Source organism: Acartia tonsa, chromosome 2 (genome assembly GCF_053477335.1).
Source record: "Acartia tonsa isolate MP-2025a chromosome 2, ASM5347733v1, whole genome shotgun sequence".
Lineage (NCBI taxonomy): Eukaryota > Metazoa > Arthropoda > Copepoda > Calanoida > Acartiidae > Acartia > Acartia tonsa.
In genome coordinates this window covers 7938989-7960007 of record NC_137261.1, presented here as the reverse complement: position 1 = coordinate 7960007, position 21019 = coordinate 7938989, and the positions used below count along the sequence as shown (strand labels likewise).

The following is a 21019-nucleotide window of genomic DNA, read 5'->3' as shown; positions in this document are numbered from 1 at the left end:
AATCATCATGCAAAGTTTGAAATCGATAGGACAATTCTAACATGCCTAAATTAACGAATAAAAGCTATCTATCTCGGACGGACGTACGGACGGATGGACCGACCCTAATTATAGAAAAGCTTCGCTTTTAAAAAGAAATATTTTCTCTAGGTATTTTTAAAGTTTAGCTATGCCTCTAAAACCAATTTTGTGTGAATAAAAGTTTAGTTAACAGGTTCAACAAATGCAGGGTCGAAGGTATAGGTCATATTATAGACAGTTTTCCGCGGATATTAAAATTATAAGATCAAAATCAGTTTTTTTAAACGCCCAGAGGGGCCGAAGACCCGGCCGGGCTAACCATACTAGTATCAACTTATGTTTTTTATTTTAATATTCGTGGAGAGTTGTATGTAATACGATGCATGATTTTTCAGTATGGCTGAGAACCGGTTCTAATATTAATCGGTTCGGAGTGCTAGTGAATGTAACAAACAACAGAAAACGAGCTCTTTAATTATCCAACTAAAACTCCTGACTTTGCACTGGCATTCTCATTACTTCTAATATGGCTTTCGCCTACCTGAAAGAGTAGCAGTAGGAACCATTTGTATCCTATTCTTGGACTCCTTCACACAAATTGTGATAGGGGGGAAATTTGTATTCCAATGTCCTATCCCTTCGTTACTACCAAAAAAAAGGTGTCTTTAACTCTGTCTATATATTAGGCGTTAAAAATGTTATAGAATAGAATCTATAAAAGGACGTCCATACTTTCCGTCAAAGTGTTATGATGCAAAGTATTTCAAATCAATAGCTAAACAAGGATGACAACATCCATAAGTAGCGAAGCACAAAAAATCGTCGATGGGAATACGTACAGGTAGATTTAAAAGGTTTTTACTAAAATCAAGAAAAGATTTATTGGATAAAATAAACATGAAACTTTGTTTTATTTTGCATGATGACGATGGTCAAAGTAAATTATATTAAAGATGCTCATAACAACGGGAAAAATTATTTTGATACTGATATCCCATAAAAGTTTGAAAATTGCATCAAAATAAACAAAGATATGGGGAAATATGTAAATCATATAAAAATAGCCAAAAACCTGATAAAAGGCAGCCTGGCCGTCATGGTTGTTTTGTTAAAACGACAAAAAATTAAATTTTTAAATCCTTAACTTGGAAAATCGGACCATATACACTGAAGATATGGAAAAAAGTGTTAAATATATAAAAATAGCCTAAAACCTGCCAAAAAGGCAGTCTGGCCGTCATGGTTACTTTGTTTAAAAGACAGGAAATTTAATTTTGATATCTATAACTGAAAAATTTTGAAAATCGGACTATAAACACTGAAGATATGGAGAAAAATGTTAAATATATTAAAAAACAGCCTAAAACCTGCTTTAAAGGCAGTTTGGCCGTCATGATTGTTGTCTTTAAAAGACGGGAAATTTAATTTTCATATCTATAACTGAAAAATTTTTGAAAATCGGACCATAAACACTGAAGATATGGAGAAAAATGTGAAAAAATATAAAAATAGCCTAAAACCTGCTAAAAAGGCAGTCTGGCCTTCATGGTTGTTCCTTTAAACGATGGGAAATTTAATTTTGATATCTGTAACTGAAAAAAAATTGAAAATCGGACCATAAACACTGAAGATATGGAGAAAAATGTGAAAAATATAAAAATAGCCTAAAACCTGCTAAAAATCGGTCCGAACGCCAATGATGTTTTATAGTCAATTGTGCTCCTTAATGATGGGAATGTTGTCAAAAAATTTCAGCATTCTATCTTTTATAGGAGCTGAGTAAATCCCATTTCCCCCATAGCGTTACGGACGGACGGACGGACGGACTGACTGACGGACGGACGGACGGACAAAGTGAATTATAGAGTAGCTTCGCTACTAAAAAAGATTGAGACGTGTTTAATGATGCAAGAAAATTCGGTTGGAGCTGCAATTTGTGTATAGTTAGGATTTACGAAACTCTTGGCTTTTCACAAGGAAAAAAACAGAATCTATGAATATATGGGGAGGTGATGGTACACCCTATAAAAATACACAATACTGTATATACTGGTCACTTATTTAACACCCCTCTAAACCCCTTTTTTCTCCTTACTTGAAATTTCAAAAATTAAAAATGTCTCTACAAGTATATGAATCTCTTTCTAAATGTAATGGCAATATTTTTTACTCTTAAAAATAAAAAAAAATCTAAGGTAAACAACCTTTTTAGGAACTATCCTTTTAAAAATTAAGACTTAAGACAGCCCTTCGAGGAAAGTAATACATAGAATTAGTACCAGTTTTGTTAGCCCGTGCCTTCGGCCCCAGGAGGCTAACAAAACTAGAATTGATCTTTCAATTTAATATCCATGGAAAGCTGTCTATAATACGATAAGATAAATAACTATCATTTTATTTTTGTCATACTTGAAATTATTTTATTAATTACTTCAGGCCTGTCAACCCTCCCTCCCTCTGAGATTAGATTTATAGAGCCCCTTTTAGGATCACAGTAATCTTGTAGACCCCTGTGCACGTCACTGTTTTACTTGGTATAAAGATTTCTTACATTGGAATTTTTTGTACTTGTTAAGAAGGAGTAAACATAGGGATTAAGGGAGAGGACATTGGACTTTAAATTACAATAGTAACTAAAGTTTTGTAACCATGATATTTTATTCGTTGGCTCATAAACTTTGTGTACTATTATTGGAGTTTGATTGGGTAGTTCTAAACAGGAAGTGTCTAAGCATCTCAACCAATGAATTTAATTTATAGAAGGGTTAGATTTTTGTAATCATTTTTCTGATTCCTTTAGATCCCTGGGTAAATAAGTTGAGTTCATCTTTTTATCGTTAACTTTTACTAGCTGGGTCATGCTAATAAAAACATGGAAATTAAAAAGACCCCCTTTTTCCATTTTTTCAACTAAAAATAGAAGAAGGGGCGTAATAAAAGTTATTGTCCCCCAAAAAATACAACACCTTCTTAATGGTTTGAACTACCATGCTAAATTCTGCTATATTTTCAGAGAAACTCCCCTGTCAAAATTGGTAGAATTTGGTCGACTTGCAATTTTGATTTTCGACTAAAAGGTATTCAATAGAAATGACCATGGCTCGCAGCAGGCTAAAATAACGAGAACCCCCATCAAACCCCCCTCACCCTATCCCATTCTATTGAATGAATGAACTGATATAAAAAAGAGTTCTATGTTAGCAACCAAAATTGACGACAAATTGACATTGAACGGTTTGGGAAAGATTATAGTGTTGCTAAGCTATTTAAAATGTACAAAACATACCTAAAATAAGAATTTAAGCTATCCGTTGCGGACGGACGGCTGGACAGACCCTAATTGAATATAAACTTCGCTTCTAAAAAAGTATCTACGCCATTTTACACGTCTCTAAATGTAAATTGACATGAAAAAGGGGTTTAGTTAATTTTTTTACCCCTAACACCTAAACTTTTTAAAAGTTTTTATTGTTTTATTGTGTACATAGAAGGGTACAATAATACACAAAGAAAAAAGTGCTTTCAATCGCTTAAATTTCATATGTTAAAGAATATGTTATTTTGAAGATATTTTATTACTAAGATGTAACATTTATAAACTTGCCTATTATTCTGGGAGGGAGGGTACATTGGACTGTTTATTAAACTAGTCCCCAAAGATTTCTAATAACATTTTCTTTTTCGTTGACTTAAAAACTTTCGGGACTTTTACTGAAAATTGATTGGTTGGTTCATTAAGTTAAGTGTCCAAACGTTTCAATTGTAATCTACCAAAGGGGTAATTTTGTAAATCATAATTGGGGATGTAATTGTACATAAGTTTATCAGCCATTATCTTTTCCCTTTAGATTGTCTATTGTTAGGAATTCTTATTATTCTGATAAAGGAACATACAAACCAAAAATATAAAGTAGCTTTGCTATAAATATTATCCAGTTTTGTCGGTTGAATAAACTTATTTTGGGACCTGGCAATAAAAAAAAGTTTGAACGCATCTCACTTCATTATTTTTTATTCTATTATTTTATTGCTGTGAAAAGAATGAAGGGGGTTTCATTATTTCAAGTAAAGTAAGAATATAACTTCCGCTGGATTAAAACCGGTTCTAAGCCAACAGTGAAAAAATTTTCCAGTACGGCTTCAAAACCGATTAATATTCGCTGGCTTAGAACCGGTTCTCAGCCATACTGAAAATCAAGTATAGCATCTTATTACAGACAATTTTCTACGCATATTAAAATAAAAATCTTCATATTATTACCAGTTCTGGAGTCTTTCATTTTGATATCCACGGAAAGCTGTCTTTAATACGATGCGATTGTTAGACTACCACTCAAAGATAAGATTTTTAGTAAAACTATATTTATTTTGTTCAAACAATATATCCACTGAAAATATGCAAATATGATAAAACATGAAATAAATTTTCTTACTATATTTATCCAAAATTATTTACAGCTTATGAAAATTCGTGTTTTTTCCAATAGGTACTTGTTTTTTTTCATCCAATTCTTAAAAGTTGAGTGAGGTAACATTTTGTGTATAACTAATTGAATTTCTAAAAACACAGCAAGACAGTTTAAGATAGAAAGGAAACAATTGACTATGAAGACAAAGACCAATCAAAACACCTACCCTGAAGCTCACATCCCACGATTTTGGTTTCAGAAAATGGCAAAACCCTGTGCATGCCACTGAAATTAAATACTTGTCATTTTATTACATATACATAGAATTACTATATTAAAATAAAAAAATAATTATACAACAAACATTATACATTAAAAAAAATGTTTTATAAGGTTCTTTTTTTCCTAGTACATTTCTTTAAAAACTTGAAAAGGACAAATACGATGCTTTCTTTTAAATTCTAATTCATTTTCTTTCTATATCCTAATGGACACACAGTCAATTACTTTATTATATTATTATCCTTATAGAAACAAGGATGACAACATCCATAAAAGCGAAGCTCTGAAACGGTAGGACAAACGGACATTAACACTTGTATAATGTTAGAACTGAATAATCAGAATGCGAATGTATAAGAGTCAAAGCAAAATTGTAAGTAAATTTGTTGAAAAACTGCTTGATACAGAATAATGATTATAGACATACTTACATTTTTAGGACTTGATTATAGAGTTGCTTCGCTTATTATATTGTACTTTGTTGTCCCAGAAATCAGTATACCAAAAATCAGACCAATCGGATAATTAGGTCACATACAAATTTGTTGTTAAAAATGTAAAAAAAAATCAACATGTTTAAAATGAACGTACGGACATTCTGGTAATGATTATAGAGTTGCTACGCTTTGTAACTCGTACCTAACTATTACAGGAATCACCATGCAAAATTTGAAATCGATAGGACAATTCTAACATGCCTAAATTAACGAAAAAAGCTATTTAAAAAAAGTAAAATAAATCAACATGTTTAAAATGGACGTACGGACATTTTGGTAATGATTATAGAGTTGCTACGCTTTCTAAATCGTACCTAACTACTAAAGGAATCACCATGCAAAATTTGAAATCGATAGGACAATTCCAACATGTCTAAATTAACGAAAAAAGCTATCCGTGACGGACGGACGGACGTACGGACGGACCGACCCTAATTATAGAAAAGCTTCGCTTTTAAAAATTATCATAATGTCTCTCTGTATGTACTGCAAGATCTCGGTAACCAATGGACCGACGTGGTTCCTCCTTATACCCCTTTTCCAAAAAATGTGTGTTTAAATTTTTCTTTTTGAAACTGAAATTTAGGGTGGTGGTGGACCCCCCCCCCCATTTACAAAAAAAATAATGTAGAATAAAAAAGATTATTTTCTCTTATTAAAGTCTGCAATATATAAGAAAAGGCATGTCTATAAGATTATTTGATGAAATTCAATAATTTGCTCGTTGTTTATAGCTGTGAAATTGATCATTTAACGCTCTCTATGCTACAAGTGGGTGTGTGTGTGTGTGTGTGTGCGTGCACGTGCGCCTTAAAGCCAATCTCCCCCCACCCCCTTCCCGACCCCAAACACCAAAAGTGAGAAAAACAAGCGCATTTCAATTTGTTTTATTGCTATCTGGAGTCCTTTACGATCTTGATAAAAAGTTATAACCTTTCAGATTTTTATGAATATTTTTTTGCAGCAAAGCTTTCCATAGTTGTTGTCCGATTGTTCGGCCGTAACGGACAGCGTTGGTTCTCAACAAGTCAAAACTGTTGGCACTTAAACAAAGTCAATTTTATATGGTTTTTGTCAGCTTGTACCAATGACGAAAGTAATTCAAAAAAATCACGAAACCTTTATGTGGTTTTCAGCTGTCGTTGGAGGGGGGGGGGGGGGGGGGGGCAACATACAGTAAAATTGACGACCCCTCCATTTGCCCCCCAAATATTATTTTAGATTTATTTCACTCGTCGGTTTTACCTTATACCTGGGTTTATGTCAACTTTATGACTTATTTTAAAATAAAAAGCTGACATAAAATTGACTTTTCGACAGTCTGATTTGGTTATTTGATTTGGTTGAATCATACTATCAATTTTAAACCTCGCATGAGGATTACTGTAACAAAAAGGGAATAATATTAATAGATTAGCAACTATACGATTATTGATAGGATTTTTTTATTGTAGAATTTGACTTTTAATCTTATTTGATTCCAAGGATGAGGCAAATTTTCTTTATAGGTAAATGTAAGTACATTTAGTACAAAATAAGCATTCTACATTTTTGTATTTCGACCATTTCTATTATTAAGGGTGTCTTTCGGGAAAATTTTTTAATGATTGTTTGTCTTATTATCTGAATTTTAGGTTTCCCATTATGGATGTTGTCATGCTTGTTATTTTTACCCTTGGCATGTCGTGTATTTTGTATTTTTCAATAATCTTATTTTATAACTCTCCTATAGTAAAGCAGTATAAACTTTTAAGTGCATAATATTTAATTTACAAACATTTAATGGCGTTTCCCCCAAACTGGCGGAAATGGACCAATCACAAGCCAGGGTTTCATTTCCAACAACCAATGAGAACGCCTGGCGGCCAGGGAGCCCTACTCAACCGGAAAATATGAAAATGTAATTTTCTAGTGATAAATTAATTCAATTTTGCCTAAAAAAGTTGCTTTTGCGGTCCAGCTTTTTACAATAATTTGGGGAGCAATAATAAATTGGTTTGCCTAAATTATCTGGCAAGAAATGTAAATGTCGCCAACGACAAAAGACCCTTTTTCGTCGCTTTCTCGAGAACATAATATTTTGGTGTTAATATTTTACCGCAAAAAAAGTTAATTTTATTGTTAATAGAAAGTACAGAAACAGCAAGCTAACAAGATATTATAAAAGAAAAAAACAACATTAATAAATCAATCTCAGAAACAAAATTTTTGTTAGTTTACTAAATTAACTAACATTTGTATTTGATTTTTTGGATCTACTGCATTTCAAGGTAAAATATTGCTGGTAACGAATATTGCCAAAAATTTATGAATTTAAAAGGCTGCTAGCTGCCAAACGGCTGAACGTACAGATCATGCCCACACACTGTTTTAGGCGGCATAAGAAGGCCTACAAATAATCTGGAATAGCCATAAATCAATAATGCAAAATTATCTCGCAGTGCAGAGAAATGCGCGAAAAGGCCTATTTTACGCGTTTTTTCTTTAGTGAATCTTTCCCTGTGCATCATTGGATCTTGGCTATTCCAGATTATTTGTTGGCCTTCTTATACTGCTTAAAATGATGTGCGGGTATAATCTGTACATTCAGCCTTTAAAATTCTAAGATTTTAGCAATATTCGTTACCAGCAATATTTTACCGTGAACTGCAGTAGATCCGATTTTTAAAAAATAATAGATGAAAAAAATGTTAGCTATTTATCAGAGTGCATTAAGTACAGATAAAGCTTGTTTTGATCAAGCAGCACCAAAATATCAATTTAAAAATTCCAGCTGTTTTTAAGACACACCAATATTACCAAGTAATCAAATGAAAAAAAGTTGACAAAAAAGCTGAAAAATAATTATTCATGTCTAGATGCGAGACAATTGTTTTGTGTCTGTATATTAGACTAAGTACATATAGACCAATCATGACTAAGAGAATAGTATTGTGTCTGTATATTAGACTAAGTACATAAAGACTAATCATGACTAAGAGAATAGTATTGTGTCTGTATATTAGACTAAGTACATATAGACCAATCATGACTAAGTGAATAGTATTGTGTCTGTATATTAGACTAAGTACATATAGACCAATCATGACTAAGAGAATAGTATTGTGTCTGTATATTAACTAAGTACATAAAGACTAATCATGACTAAGAGAATAGTATTGTGTCTGTATATTAGACTAAGTACATATAGACCAATCATGACTAAGAGAATAGTATTGTGTCTGTATATTAGACTTAGTGTAAATAGACCAATCATGACTAAGAGAATAGAATTGTGTCTGTATATTAGACTTAGTGTAAATAGACCAATCATAACTAAGAGAATAGTATTGTGTCTGTATATTAGACTCAGTGTAAATAGACCAATCATGACTAAGAGAATAGTATTGTGTCTGTATATTAGACTTAGTGTAAATAGACCAATCATGACTAAGAGAATAGAATTGTGTCTGTATATTAGACTTAGAATAAATAGACCAATCATAACTAAGAGAATAGAATTGTGTCTGTATATTAGACTCAGTGTAAATAGACCAATCATGACTAAGAGAATAGTATTGTGTCTGTATATTAGACTCAGTGTAAATAGACCAATAATGACTAAGAGAATAGTATTGTGTCTGTATATTAGACTTAGAATAAATAGACCAATCATAACTAAGAGAATAGTATTGTGTCTGTATATTAGACTCAGTGTAAATAGACCAATAATGACTAAGAGAATAGTATTGTGTCTGTATATTAGACTCAGTGTAAATAGACCAATAATGACTAAGAGAATAGTATTGTGTCTGTATATTAGACTCAGTGTAAATAGACCAATCATAACTAAGAGAATAGTATTGTGTCTGTATATAAGACTCAGTGTAAATAGACTTAGAATAAATAGACCAATCATAACTAAGAGAATAGAATTGTGTCTGTATATTAGACTCTGAAAATAGACTAATCATGACTTAATCATCCTTGTTTCTAAACGATATGATCAGTCAGATCGCATTGACTCTATTATGTATATTGTTGATGGGGTGTGTCTACACTTTCGCTTAACATTTCTTTTATTGTCCGAGATTTTGAGGGATATTACAATGAACGATAAATTTCTGCACATCCTCGATAATGATAAAAATTACTTCAGTACATCATTGATTAAAAGCTAAGGTTTATAAATTGATAGTTTAATTAAACCAATTATTATTTAAAAGAAGTATCCTCAATTTTTAAGTTAAAGAATGTTTAAAATATTTGGGTACCAGCATAATTCACAGTCCAATAACATGGGACAGTTTATGCAGTAGTATTTATTTGAGGTTCTAATAAATTAATATGATACATTCAGCGGAAGTTATGGGACACACATTAGTGTTGGAGGAGGGGTGAAGTCAAATTTGTTGAGGAAATGAAATAATAATTTAGAGGAAAATATATAATTATTATTACCGTGTTTTTTTAGGGGTACGGAAAATAATTATAAAAAGAATATATGTATATAAGTATAGATGTATAACTCAAATAACTACTTTCCGACTTGGCTGTGTTTATATTAACGACTATTGGCTTTTATTCAAAGACCCAATTGAAAATCAGCACAGGGTCTCCACTCCGCGGGTAGGGTTACATATTTATAGCTCGTGCCCCCTATATCAATTTAATTTTATCTTATATTCTATACATTAAAGTGTGCATCTGAGTCCTAACTTCAGAGAATCAGGGCTATAACAACAACAACATTAAAGTATCAACAATACTAAAGGATGATTTTGTTTATAGTCATTTAGTATTTATCAAGTTAATTGAAATTGAAATTCTTATTTAATAAATTGAGGTCTTAAAAGCTAGAAATCATTGTTTGAACTTTTCTGATAATAAATATATTGCAGTCTAAATTAAACCTAAATGTTACAGGAATCATAATACAGTTTAAGTTTAATTAGGATAGGACGAGACTATGCTTAAATCAATCAGATCAGAGCTATCCGACGATACGGACCTATCTCACATATAAAAATTTTTGCTTCCAAAAAGATAGACTGTCAAACACCCTACAACTTTAACTTTTAATTAAAATTCAAATAAATAAAGCAAAAAGTACAACAGAACTGATATGTATATTTTTTACTAAAATTTGGGTTAATAAGAATAAAATAATAAAATCTATGCTTTACATTTTTATACACATGATAATGCATAACCGTTTTCATAGCAATTTTACAATTTATATAGTATAGTACAAAAATAGAATTTTATATAAAGGAATTTCCATATTTTGACACAACCCAATCTGTCCCGATTTTGTATCACTTTGAAAAGTGCGATTCAAGTTACGTCATATACGTTTCGGGAAAGAAAAAGGGAGGGGGGGAAGAAAATCTCTTCAAAAGAGATGGGAGAAAAGGGAAGAGATTTTCTTCCCCCCTTCCCTTTTTATATGACGTCACAGGAATCGCACTTTTCAAAAGTAATACAAAATCGGGACAGATTGGGTTGTGTCCCATATTTTTTCAGAGCAAATTCAAAAATCAATACTAAATAAATATTAATGTCCAAAAGTAGCTCACAGCAATTACAATTTTTTTAATCTGCCAAAAAGTTAGGAATTTTTGTCATGTTTAGTAACTTCCTTTCATGATGAGTAAGATAAAACTAGGACTTGATATTAAAATCATTGAAAATGCTCTTACAAAAAAATTCTCACGTGTTTAGTTTATGATCTTTTTTAACCATTCACCGAAGTTTAAAATATGATAACTTTTGAATTTAAAATTTCATAAAAATAAAATGTTATAATTTAAATTAAAATAATTCAATATGAATTCTGTAATATTTGTGTTTATTTTAAGTTATCCCACTTACGTTAAGCCCCTTTATTTCTACTTACACAAAAAAAGTTTTATTACACAAAAACATTTTATTTACATAATTAATCCCAATTTTTTTACTAAAAAGGACAAATTAATTATATTTCAACGTTTAATTGGCAACTATTACAAGAATGGCACAAGCTAAAAAACTTACAATTTTAAAAGAAAGGTTACATCAGTCCATATTCAGTATTTTAATAAACAAGATAAACACGAAGTAAAAGTCGTCTTTTATTTAAAAAATGATATTCGCGGATTTCTTGAAAGGTAAATAAACTTAACTGTATTTTTTTAGAATAACTCCAGTAATAAATTTGAAAGAAAATTCTCCAGTAGGTTCAGGGATATAGGGATAGGACAAGTGAGGTTAAATCATTCTCCCCCAAAATAATAATATACAATGCCAATTCTTCTACTTCTGGTAGATAAAATGATTTGGAGAGGTTGGGAGATTTTCTAACCTTTACCCACCAGAATTTTAAACTACCAAAGGCAGCAATCAGTAATTTAAGTTAGGGGAAAGATTCTTTTATAAATCACTGTCCCTCTCTCCCTGAGGAATTTAATTTAAGATTTTTGCAATCTCTAATTCAAGAATTAATAAAGGCGAAAAAAGTATAAGGCACAAACATGCATATAAGATAACTTTACAATAAGACAATAACATTGATACTTGACCCATAACATTACTAGAATAAATAAATAACTACCTCTAGCGTTCTTTAAAAAAATACAGGTACATTATTATACACACAATTAATAACTTAATATGTAAAATTAAGCGTTCAATAAAATAAGATAAAATATTAAATATTAATTTAGTTTTTCTGTTAATATTTTTACCCGAAAGTTATATTTTATTCCCTTAATTCATTTAACATTTTTTATTCCGTAGCGACTCTATCATCCTGGACTTTTTGTAAGTCTGTTAGACAATAATTCAAATGAAGAAAAAAAATATAGTATTTATGTAGCATTGCACATGCGGGAATAGATTTTTTAAAATTTTTCTGTCAATATAGTGATAACAGGGCAAATTATTTAGAATATCAATATTACAAAAATACAATAAAGTATTTTATTTTTAGATAATATTTACTTATTAGGTATAAAACTCCTTTCATTATATCGAGAAACGTTTCTTCACACATTCAGCCTATAATTAGCTTGTTATTGCAACGCTTTATAATATAATTGTTCTTGTCTGAAATAAAGATAGACACTTGCTTAACTATGCATAAATACTAGATTACAATTTGTTCCTAATTCAAAACAATCAACAACTGATATATTGATAAAAATCCACAAAAAGCAAATTAGCAAAGTTATTCATACACTGAAAAAGATAAATCTCGGGGCTCAGCAGCCGCGCCTCAGCCGCCTGCGAGTCTCGGAGAAATTAACCTTTCACAATTTAAAATTCATCTGGAAGTCATATGGCAATGCCACTATTAGAAAAAATTTAAGGCATCCAAACAGGTTTAAATTTGAGACCTAAAGCGACAGAGGTACGGCTGCCGAACACTAATAAATTTTTCTTGGTAATTTGCTTACTGGATTTGACAATCTTATCTATATTAAGATAAAATCTCGGAAATGTAATGATGTTTTGTAACTGGTTACAATCACTTGTTGTTAGCAGAGCTACTTCTACGTCTTCTGTATCATTTGAACATTGATGTTATCTGTCTGCAGTCACTACCATCGCCTAAAATATTAAAGAAATGTTTTTTAATAATTGTAAAGGCATTGGGAATTGCATTGCAACTTATTTTTCTAAACAGTTTCTTACAGTTCTGGTGATATACTTAATGAAAGTCATTTTTCCCCAAAAGTTTTAAAATATGTTCTCTCATACAGTGGCTTAAAACTTTGGAGACTATTAAACCTGGATTGGGTTGTACAAACTAGGAGTGTCTTAACTTTTCTAAGGGGTAATTTTGTTCATCATAATTTAGTTGTGGAATGCATATCTATCCTATTGTAAATAGTACCTCTGTTTCTGTATCTGTAAGTTCATCACCACTGTTAAGGCCTCCTTTTTCAACCTATACAAAATAATTATGAAATTTTATTAAAGCTATTATCTCAAATAATCATTCTAAACAATTTCCTCTAAAAATAAAGTAGCATGTCTTCGGCTTTCCAGAAAGTTATGAAAACTGACATAAACAAATATGAAAATATAAGAGAATATCTGACCAGTCCTGCCTCATTTTCCCCCTAAAAGGGCGAAGGACTTATTATGGAAAGAAAGGATTTTTAATGATAATGGATATGAGAAAAATTACAGGCGGCTGTGGACTAAATCTTGGCAGTCCTGGGATCTAAAAATTCACTAGGCTGCCTCGCCAAAGAAGGTAATATGAGAAAAAGAAGCAATAACTGTTGCGCACTGTGGATACTTAATAATTTAGTGTGTAATAATATAAGCACAACTCTAATCCCAGAATTAAACATAGAGAGTCTTATTTTAAGAGATTGCAAATCTGTGACACCTGTCATACTAAAGTATCATAATAAAGTGATAAATACTTAAAGAAATAAAGCTGGCCGTAGTGAATACAAAATTAAACCTATTAAAATCAACCTATCTATCAAGCTATCTATCATTACCTCTCCATTCTTTTCCTTATCAGCATCCCCTCCTTCTTCCACATCAGCTGGTTTGTTAGCAGGGACTTCCTCTTCAACCTTAAAAGTAAATTAGTAAGGGAATAGTAGCCTACACAATATTGCGTAAAGTTGTAAATAAGATTCCAGTCAAATGCGCTTATTAGGTCAAACTGTTTTTTATTATTTTAAATATGCGTTTAATTATACTAAGCGTTTTGTCAACATTTAGAACAGTTAGACTTAATAAACGCATTTGACTGGAAGCTTGCTCACAATTTTACGCAATGTTGCGGAAGCTACTATTCCCATTATTATTTCCTAAAGGAAAATACATATTTAAAGATTAAATCCATTTTTCTGAAACACTTACGAGGCCTTTCTACTCTTAATCTTAATTTAAATGTTGTTTTTGGAGTGGATACATACAAAATAAAACAACCCATACTTTAAGAGTAAGAGTAAAAGATTTTATTAAATATTTTATCAAAATAAATTTCAGCTGCAATAATTTCTTCAGATAAAATGATTGTTGTTGCAGAAAGTGTTTACATTAAAGTAAAATAATAGAGGGGGGAGGGGTTAATTAACTTTATGTGGGTGGGACCCTGTGCCGACTTTCAATAGAGTCTTGGAATATCATCCAATAGCGTCGGAAATATAACACTGCCAAGTCACTACAAAAAGAGAAGAAAGCAATTTGCTAGCAGACGAAAAAGGTACCCACCACTGGAACCATATAATTATCTGCGTTATACATCTATAATTATACATTTACCTTTTTGTTGCTATTTGTATTTTCAATAGCCTGTCTCAACTCATGCAGTCCTACCACTCCAATCAATCTGAAACATAGATTTAAATTATTGATGCAATTTTTTTTGCAATCTCCAGGTAATCCTTATTGAAAAGTATGATCTGTGTGTTTGTGTCTGTCTGTACTTAAGGATCTTTCTTTACAATATAGCTTCTCATAGGTCCTTGGAAGGTTTATAACTATTTTGGGGGAGGTTACAACCACCCTCCCAAGAGAAATCCCCTCTCACCCCCCCCCCCCAAAAAAAATGACTCCTATCTAAATATTTATTAAAAGAGTTCCAGGACAAACGCAGGAGTGTTAAAATATCAATTTAATTAAGTATTTTTATACAGGTTAGGTTAAGATATGAATATATATAAATAAACCCCCGCAGGGGTTAGGCATTTAAAAACCTGTAATATAGTTTAAAATAGGTTAGATTAGGTTAAGTTTCGACTCAGACGTTTGTCAACTCCGACGTTTGGGACTCCTTCGTTTGTCCTAGGACCATTTAAAGTCCATAAGTTTTGAAGCCAACGAATAAGAGATCAGGATAAAAAACATAGGAAATAAAATAATTTACATGTAAATATGATTTGGACAAACCTGCCAATAGTGGTGACGTATGCCAAGTTAACACCCAACATGCTGAACAACGAATGCACCTGAAAATATTTTCAAAATATATTTCATTTAATATTATATTTTATTTAATATATTTATAACTAAAGTTCAACATAAGATATCCTATAAATTTTAATTAAGTAATTTTTAGTAATACCTTTAGTAGATTTGATTTCTCAACCAGCTGGAATGGTGCAGGATCAATATGCATATCACTACCATTTACATGTTGTTTACAATTTGTTAATAGTTATTCATCGCATCGTGTTATAGACAGCTTTCCGCGTATAATAAAAAAATAAAAGATTAAAACCATAAAACCAGTTTTGTTAGTCCCGAGGGGCTGAAGGCAAGGATTTAATAAACTTGTAGTAATTTATTATTTTTTTTTTTCAATATTCGTGGAAAGTTGTCTGTAATGCGATGCTATACATGATATTTCAGTAGACTGAGTACCGGTTCTAATCCAGCGGAAATTAATCGGTTTTGAGGCCATACTGGAAAATCTTTTTATTAAACTATGTTCTATAAACAAAAAGAAAAAATGACATTTATGCATCTAAGATTTTAATGTGACTTTTGCTTTTCCACTAATAAATAATGATAAGACTAAAAATCAGTAGGATTTATAAATAGGATGAGGCCTTTAATTAGTTTCATTTCTTATGATTTCTACAATAAATTCTAAACAATCAAAATTCCTAAAGTTGACTGGTTTCTCCATCTCTCTCTCCTCCCAGTCTCTCTGTTCCTCAAGAGTGAGGTCAGGTCGCATGGTCACTCGCTTTGACCCGTTCGGCGAGCTGTTAAAGTCTCCAAAGTCCCAGCCGGAACTGCCTCGACTTGCGTTCGTAAATCCGCTTCCTCGCCTGAACGAATAGATTATGTTATTAACAAGGATGTCAACATCTATAAAAAGCGAATCTTACAAATCAGACAAATAAATTTGGAGCCCGGAATTAAGATTTCTGTAAATTAAGGTACAAATTAAGTAGCGAGACAACTCTAGGTATAGTTATTAACAAGAGGTCACTACGTCTAGTTTTTCATGATGATCAATTATTAAGGCATGCCTTAAAAGGGTAATTAATCTTTTTTTGGTGCTATTTATAGAAACTATTAAAAGGCTAAAAACAAGATTGTAGAAAATACCGATAAAAAAACCTACTAGGTAAATTATGTTGTTTGTTGCTTTCACAAAAATTGCCGGTTGAGCATGGATACCTTCCTCCCCCCTTTAATTTTGAAATAAATTGAAAATGGGGACTCGGGGAGGAAGAATAGTTAATTCTATTTTCATATAACTCCTACAGTAAACTATTCCTTAGGGGTTAACCAATATAACCTAACCTATATATTAATAAACAAAGAAACTTAAAACTAAATCCATCTCTTTAATTTCAACTTCAAAATAAGGGAGGGGGAGGGGTGTTATCAGTAATATCCAGGTTACCTTTATATTTTTGTAACCATGTCCTCTTCTAACATAAGATACCTGAAAAGTTGTTGGAAAGATTGAACTGTATTTCTCCAAATATCGTTGCCTCCTGTGTAAGTCTAAAAGTATAAAAAAAACCATCAAGCTTTCAATTTTTTTTTAAATTCGAGGTTCTCTTCCCATTATAAAACCAGTTAACAGTCATTTCAATTATAGTTTATATGAATAAGGATGAAATCAGAGGCGAATGTATCACTATCTAATCACTGGCATAATTAAAGTGGCTGTGAATTTGCAAATAACGTTATATATATAGGTAGATAACTGACAATTAAAGATATTTTTTTAAAAATATTGCCTTAAAAAATGACAATTATTCAATTAAATGAAAAAGAATTTTTAAATTTTCTGAACTTTACACTACCGCGAACACCATTTTTAAGAAAACTGAATAATAAATGCAGTAAATACGAATAATTGTAGTGATTTATAGATAATTGCATTCAAAATAGTTAAAATGTTATGTTTTTTTTTAAAATGTCATTTAAAAGTAACACACAAGACAGTCATTTTAATGATAAAAATGCAAAATAAAAAAAAAAGTAACAGATCAAAACTTGAAATGTTATTTACTGGCCCGGCTTTTTGCGTTACCTCTCTCTCTCTCTCTCTCTCTCTCTCTCTCTCTCTCTCTCTTTCTCTCTCTCTCCCTCTCTCCCTCCCTCTCTCTCTCTCTCTCTGTTTCTCTTCTTTCACTTTGCTATTTCTACCTCTAGGTCAGTTGTTAATTAAATATTATTTAAAGTGTAAAAAGATTAAACCATTCAAATCTATAACAAGTCATTCTAATCTAAATTTATATTTTCTAATTTCTATTTAATCTACAAGCAACTGCGTCTCTAGTATCTAAGGATATTCAAAGGGATATAAAAGGGCAGAAAAATAGCTTAAAACCAACGAACGACTTTTTTAACAAAAATAAAATAGCCTAAAACCTTTCCCAAAAACCATAAGAAGCTTCACTGTAAAAGTGAACCATATCGTTTCAGCGGTTAGCGAGATCCTTCTCTACAGATAAAAAAAGCTTACAACTTTATAAAATATTATTATATGTATAAACACAGTTTAATTTTTTAACTTTCTTTATTGATGGAATACATATGTTTCTCTATAAAAATAGATCATCAGTTCCAATTAAGATGTATAAAGTAAGAGTTAAAACAAGGATGACAACATCCATAAGTAGCGAAGCATAAACAATTAAATAAGAATTTAGATATTAGTTGACAAAAGCATGTACATATATTAGGAAAAAATCACGAAACCTTTTCAACATTTGTAAAAAATTATTTATATTTCAGTACTATGACTAACAGACTGACGGTCAAAGTAAATTACATACTGGATGCTCAGAACAACGGGAAATTTAATTTTGATATTTTTAACTACAAAAATTTAAAAAAACGGACCATAAACACCAAAGATATGAAGAAAAATGTGAAAAATATAAAAATAGCCAAAAACCTGCAAAAGGCAGTCTGACCGCAATTGATGTGTTCTTGAAACGAAAGGAAATTTAATTTTGATATCTATAACTGAAAAACTTTGGAAATTGGGCCATAAACACCAAAGGTATGGAGAAAAATGTGAAAAATACAAAAATAGCCTAAAACCTGCTTAAAGGCAGTCTGACCGTCATAGTTGTTTTCTTGAAACGACAGGAAATTTAATTTTGATTCTATAACTAAAAAAATTTTTGAAATCGGACCATAAACACCAAAGATATGGAGAAAAATGTGAAAAATACAAAAAATAGCCTAAAACCTGCTAAAAAGCGGTCCTATCGCCATTGATCTTTAATTGTGCTCCTTGATAATGGGAATGTTGTCAAAAAATTTCAGCCTTTTATCTTTTATAGGAGCCGAGAAAATCACGTTTCCCCCAAACTAAGACGGACATACGGACAGACGGACAGACGGACAGACGGACATTTCAAATTATAGAGTAGCTTCGCTACTAAAAAAATATATGTCCTTGTATTTAGAATCCTTTTTGTTAAATCTTTTCATTTAAAACTCACCCTTCAGTATGTGATTGTATGCAGGGAGGAAATGGATATTTGACTTATTATTACATTAGTTCCCAAAGTTAATGACATTTTGTTAGTTGGCTAATTAACTTTGGGGACTTTCATAGAATTTTGTGTATATTTTTATTGTGAATATCCATTAATTTAACGGCCATTGTCTTATGCCTCTAGTTCCTTGGTTAATTAGGTAGCAATGGGTGGGCGGGTGGGGCGTTAAGTGTGTGTGTGTGTTATACTACGATAGTGTGTGTGGGCGTGTGTGTGTGTGCGGGTGTGTTATACTACGATAGTGTGTGTGTGTTATACTACGATAGTTTGTGTGTGCGTGTGTGTGTGTGTTATACTACGATAGTGTGTGTGTGCGTGTGTGTGTGTGTGACGAATTGCAATAACTATTCATTTTGGAATAAAAAAAATAATGTTTATTTTTATGGAAAAACTTTAATAAAATGATTGAATTTTTTGCTGAAGTATATAGCAAATATAATAAATTTTTACTTTTTGAACAATTTAAATCTTAAATATCATTCTTTCTATAAATTTAAACAATTTTTCTATTGTCTTTATACCGGCTCAGACATACCGAAATTCTGTTAATGATTTTATAAAATAAACCAAACTTTTTCATTACATTTTAAAGAAAGTTTGAAGACAAATATTAATAGCGGTTTATTACAAAATTATTTCCTAAGTATTGATTTTTAGTAGCGAAGCTACTCTATAATTTGTAATGTCCGTCTGTCCGTATGTCCGTATGTCTGTATGTCCGTATGTCCGTATGTCCGTCTTAGTTAGGGGGAAACGTGATTTTCTCGGCTCCTATAAAAGATAAAAGGCTGAAATTTTTTGACAACATTCCCATTATCAAGGAGCACAATTAACTATATAACATCAATGGCGATAGGACCGCTTTTTAGCAGGTTTTAGGCTATTTTTGTATTTTCACATTTTTCTCCATATCTTTGGTGTTTATGGTCCGATTTCCAAAATTTTTTCAGTTATAGAATCAGAATTAAATTTCCTGTCGTTTCAAGAAAACAACTATGACGTTCAGACTGCCTTTAAGCAGGTTTTATGCTATTTTTGTATTTTTCACATTCTTCTCCATACCTTTGGTGTTTATGGCCCAATTTCCAAAGTTTTTCAGTTTTATTTTATCAAAATTAAATTTCAAGAACACATCAATGGCGGTCAGACTGCCTTTTTGCAGGTTTTTGGCTATTTTTATATTTTTCACATTTTTCTTCATATCTTTGGTGTTTATGGTCCGGTTTTTTTTTAAATTTTTGTAGTTAAAAATATAAAATTTAAATTTCCCGTTGTTCTGAGCATCCAGTATGTAATTTACTTTGACCGTCAGTCTGTTAGTCATAGTACTGAAATATAAATAAATATTAAGAAATTAAAAACAAATGTTGAAAAGGTTTCGTGATTTTTTCCTAATATACATGCTTTTGTCAACTAATATCTAAATTCTTATTTAATTGTTTATGCTTCGCTACTTATGGATGTTGTCATCCTTGTTTTGTTTTTATCTGCAAGCGAAGAAATGGCTTTTTTTCTTATAGTTTAATTATTGCTCAGACTTTAACATTAACTTCGTGTGGAATTGAGCTTGACATTTTAATCAATTTTTTTTCTAACTTCTTGGAGCTTTTAAGAAATTATTGTACGAAAATTACTTAAAAAACAAGGAATGGTAAATAAAAATGAATTCTGAAAAAACTAATTCGTGATCTCTTTAAAAAGGAACTACACCACCTTGATACACCCCCAAAAACAGCCAAGAGAGGTGTTAAGATAAAGAAGTCAAGTACATCCCATTAAATTTAAGGAGGGTGCTTCGCGCGTCAATTTAATAATTCAGGGAGTCTTCTTGACTTTTGGGTTTGTGGATGGACACCCGCTTGACACTAAAAATACACCTCGCTTGTTGTATGAAATTCACTCCCCTCGGTTTAAAGGGTTGTCAAAACTCGTAAGAGGGGTGTCACTTCGGGCACCCCCTGGCAAAACCCTCTGCACGCCACTGAATGAAACACAATATTAAATTACCTCATATGGTGAATAGACAGGAGATGCTCTGTTCATATTATCAGAAAATCCGTGGACAGTGAGATTATTTTTCTTCAGGATTGATTTCTTAGGCTGGGAACTCAGTTGCTCCAATGCCTTAAATATCAAACATTTCATTATATAAGTTAGATCAGATTGGCCAATAATAGGTTTTTAAAAAAAAAAAATAGGTCGTTTTAAAGGTAGGGAAACATTTTAGAACTAGATTTTCATTAAAAAAATGTTTATGTGTTAATCTAGTTTTATTTTATAAGTAAAGTTATAATTTCTCATTTGTGCATTTTCGACTTAAAGAAAGTGTTTAACTATT

At 31.3% G+C, this 21019-nt stretch overlaps 1 protein-coding gene across 9 annotated transcripts in view; it reads right to left on the bottom strand.

Moving 5' to 3' along the window:
* Positions 1-10298: 10298 nt before the first annotated feature.
* ClC-a (chloride channel protein 2) overlaps positions 10299-21019 on the bottom strand; it is a 114361-nt gene continuing 103640 nt past the window's right edge. For 5 of the 9 annotated variants that reach the window (XM_080145294.1, XM_080181325.1, XM_080145302.1 and 2 more), the window contains 9 exons: positions 20689-20805; positions 16602-16663; positions 15811-15975; positions 15264-15324; positions 15089-15147; positions 14462-14528; positions 13687-13764; positions 13065-13118; positions 10299-12778 (listed from right to left, as the gene is read on the bottom strand). In XM_080145294.1, the coding sequence (XP_080001420.1) occupies positions 12752-12778; positions 13065-13118; positions 13687-13764; positions 14462-14528; positions 15089-15147; positions 15264-15324; positions 15811-15975; positions 16602-16663; positions 20689-20805 (690 nt within the window). In that variant the 3' untranslated portion in view covers positions 10299-12751. The remainder of the gene's footprint in view (positions 12779-13064; positions 13119-13686; positions 13765-14461; positions 14529-15088; positions 15148-15263; positions 15325-15810; positions 15976-16601; positions 16664-20688; positions 20806-21019) is intronic. The other 4 variants (XR_013873773.1, XR_013873762.1, XR_013873777.1 and 1 more) reach the window with 4 other exon arrangements.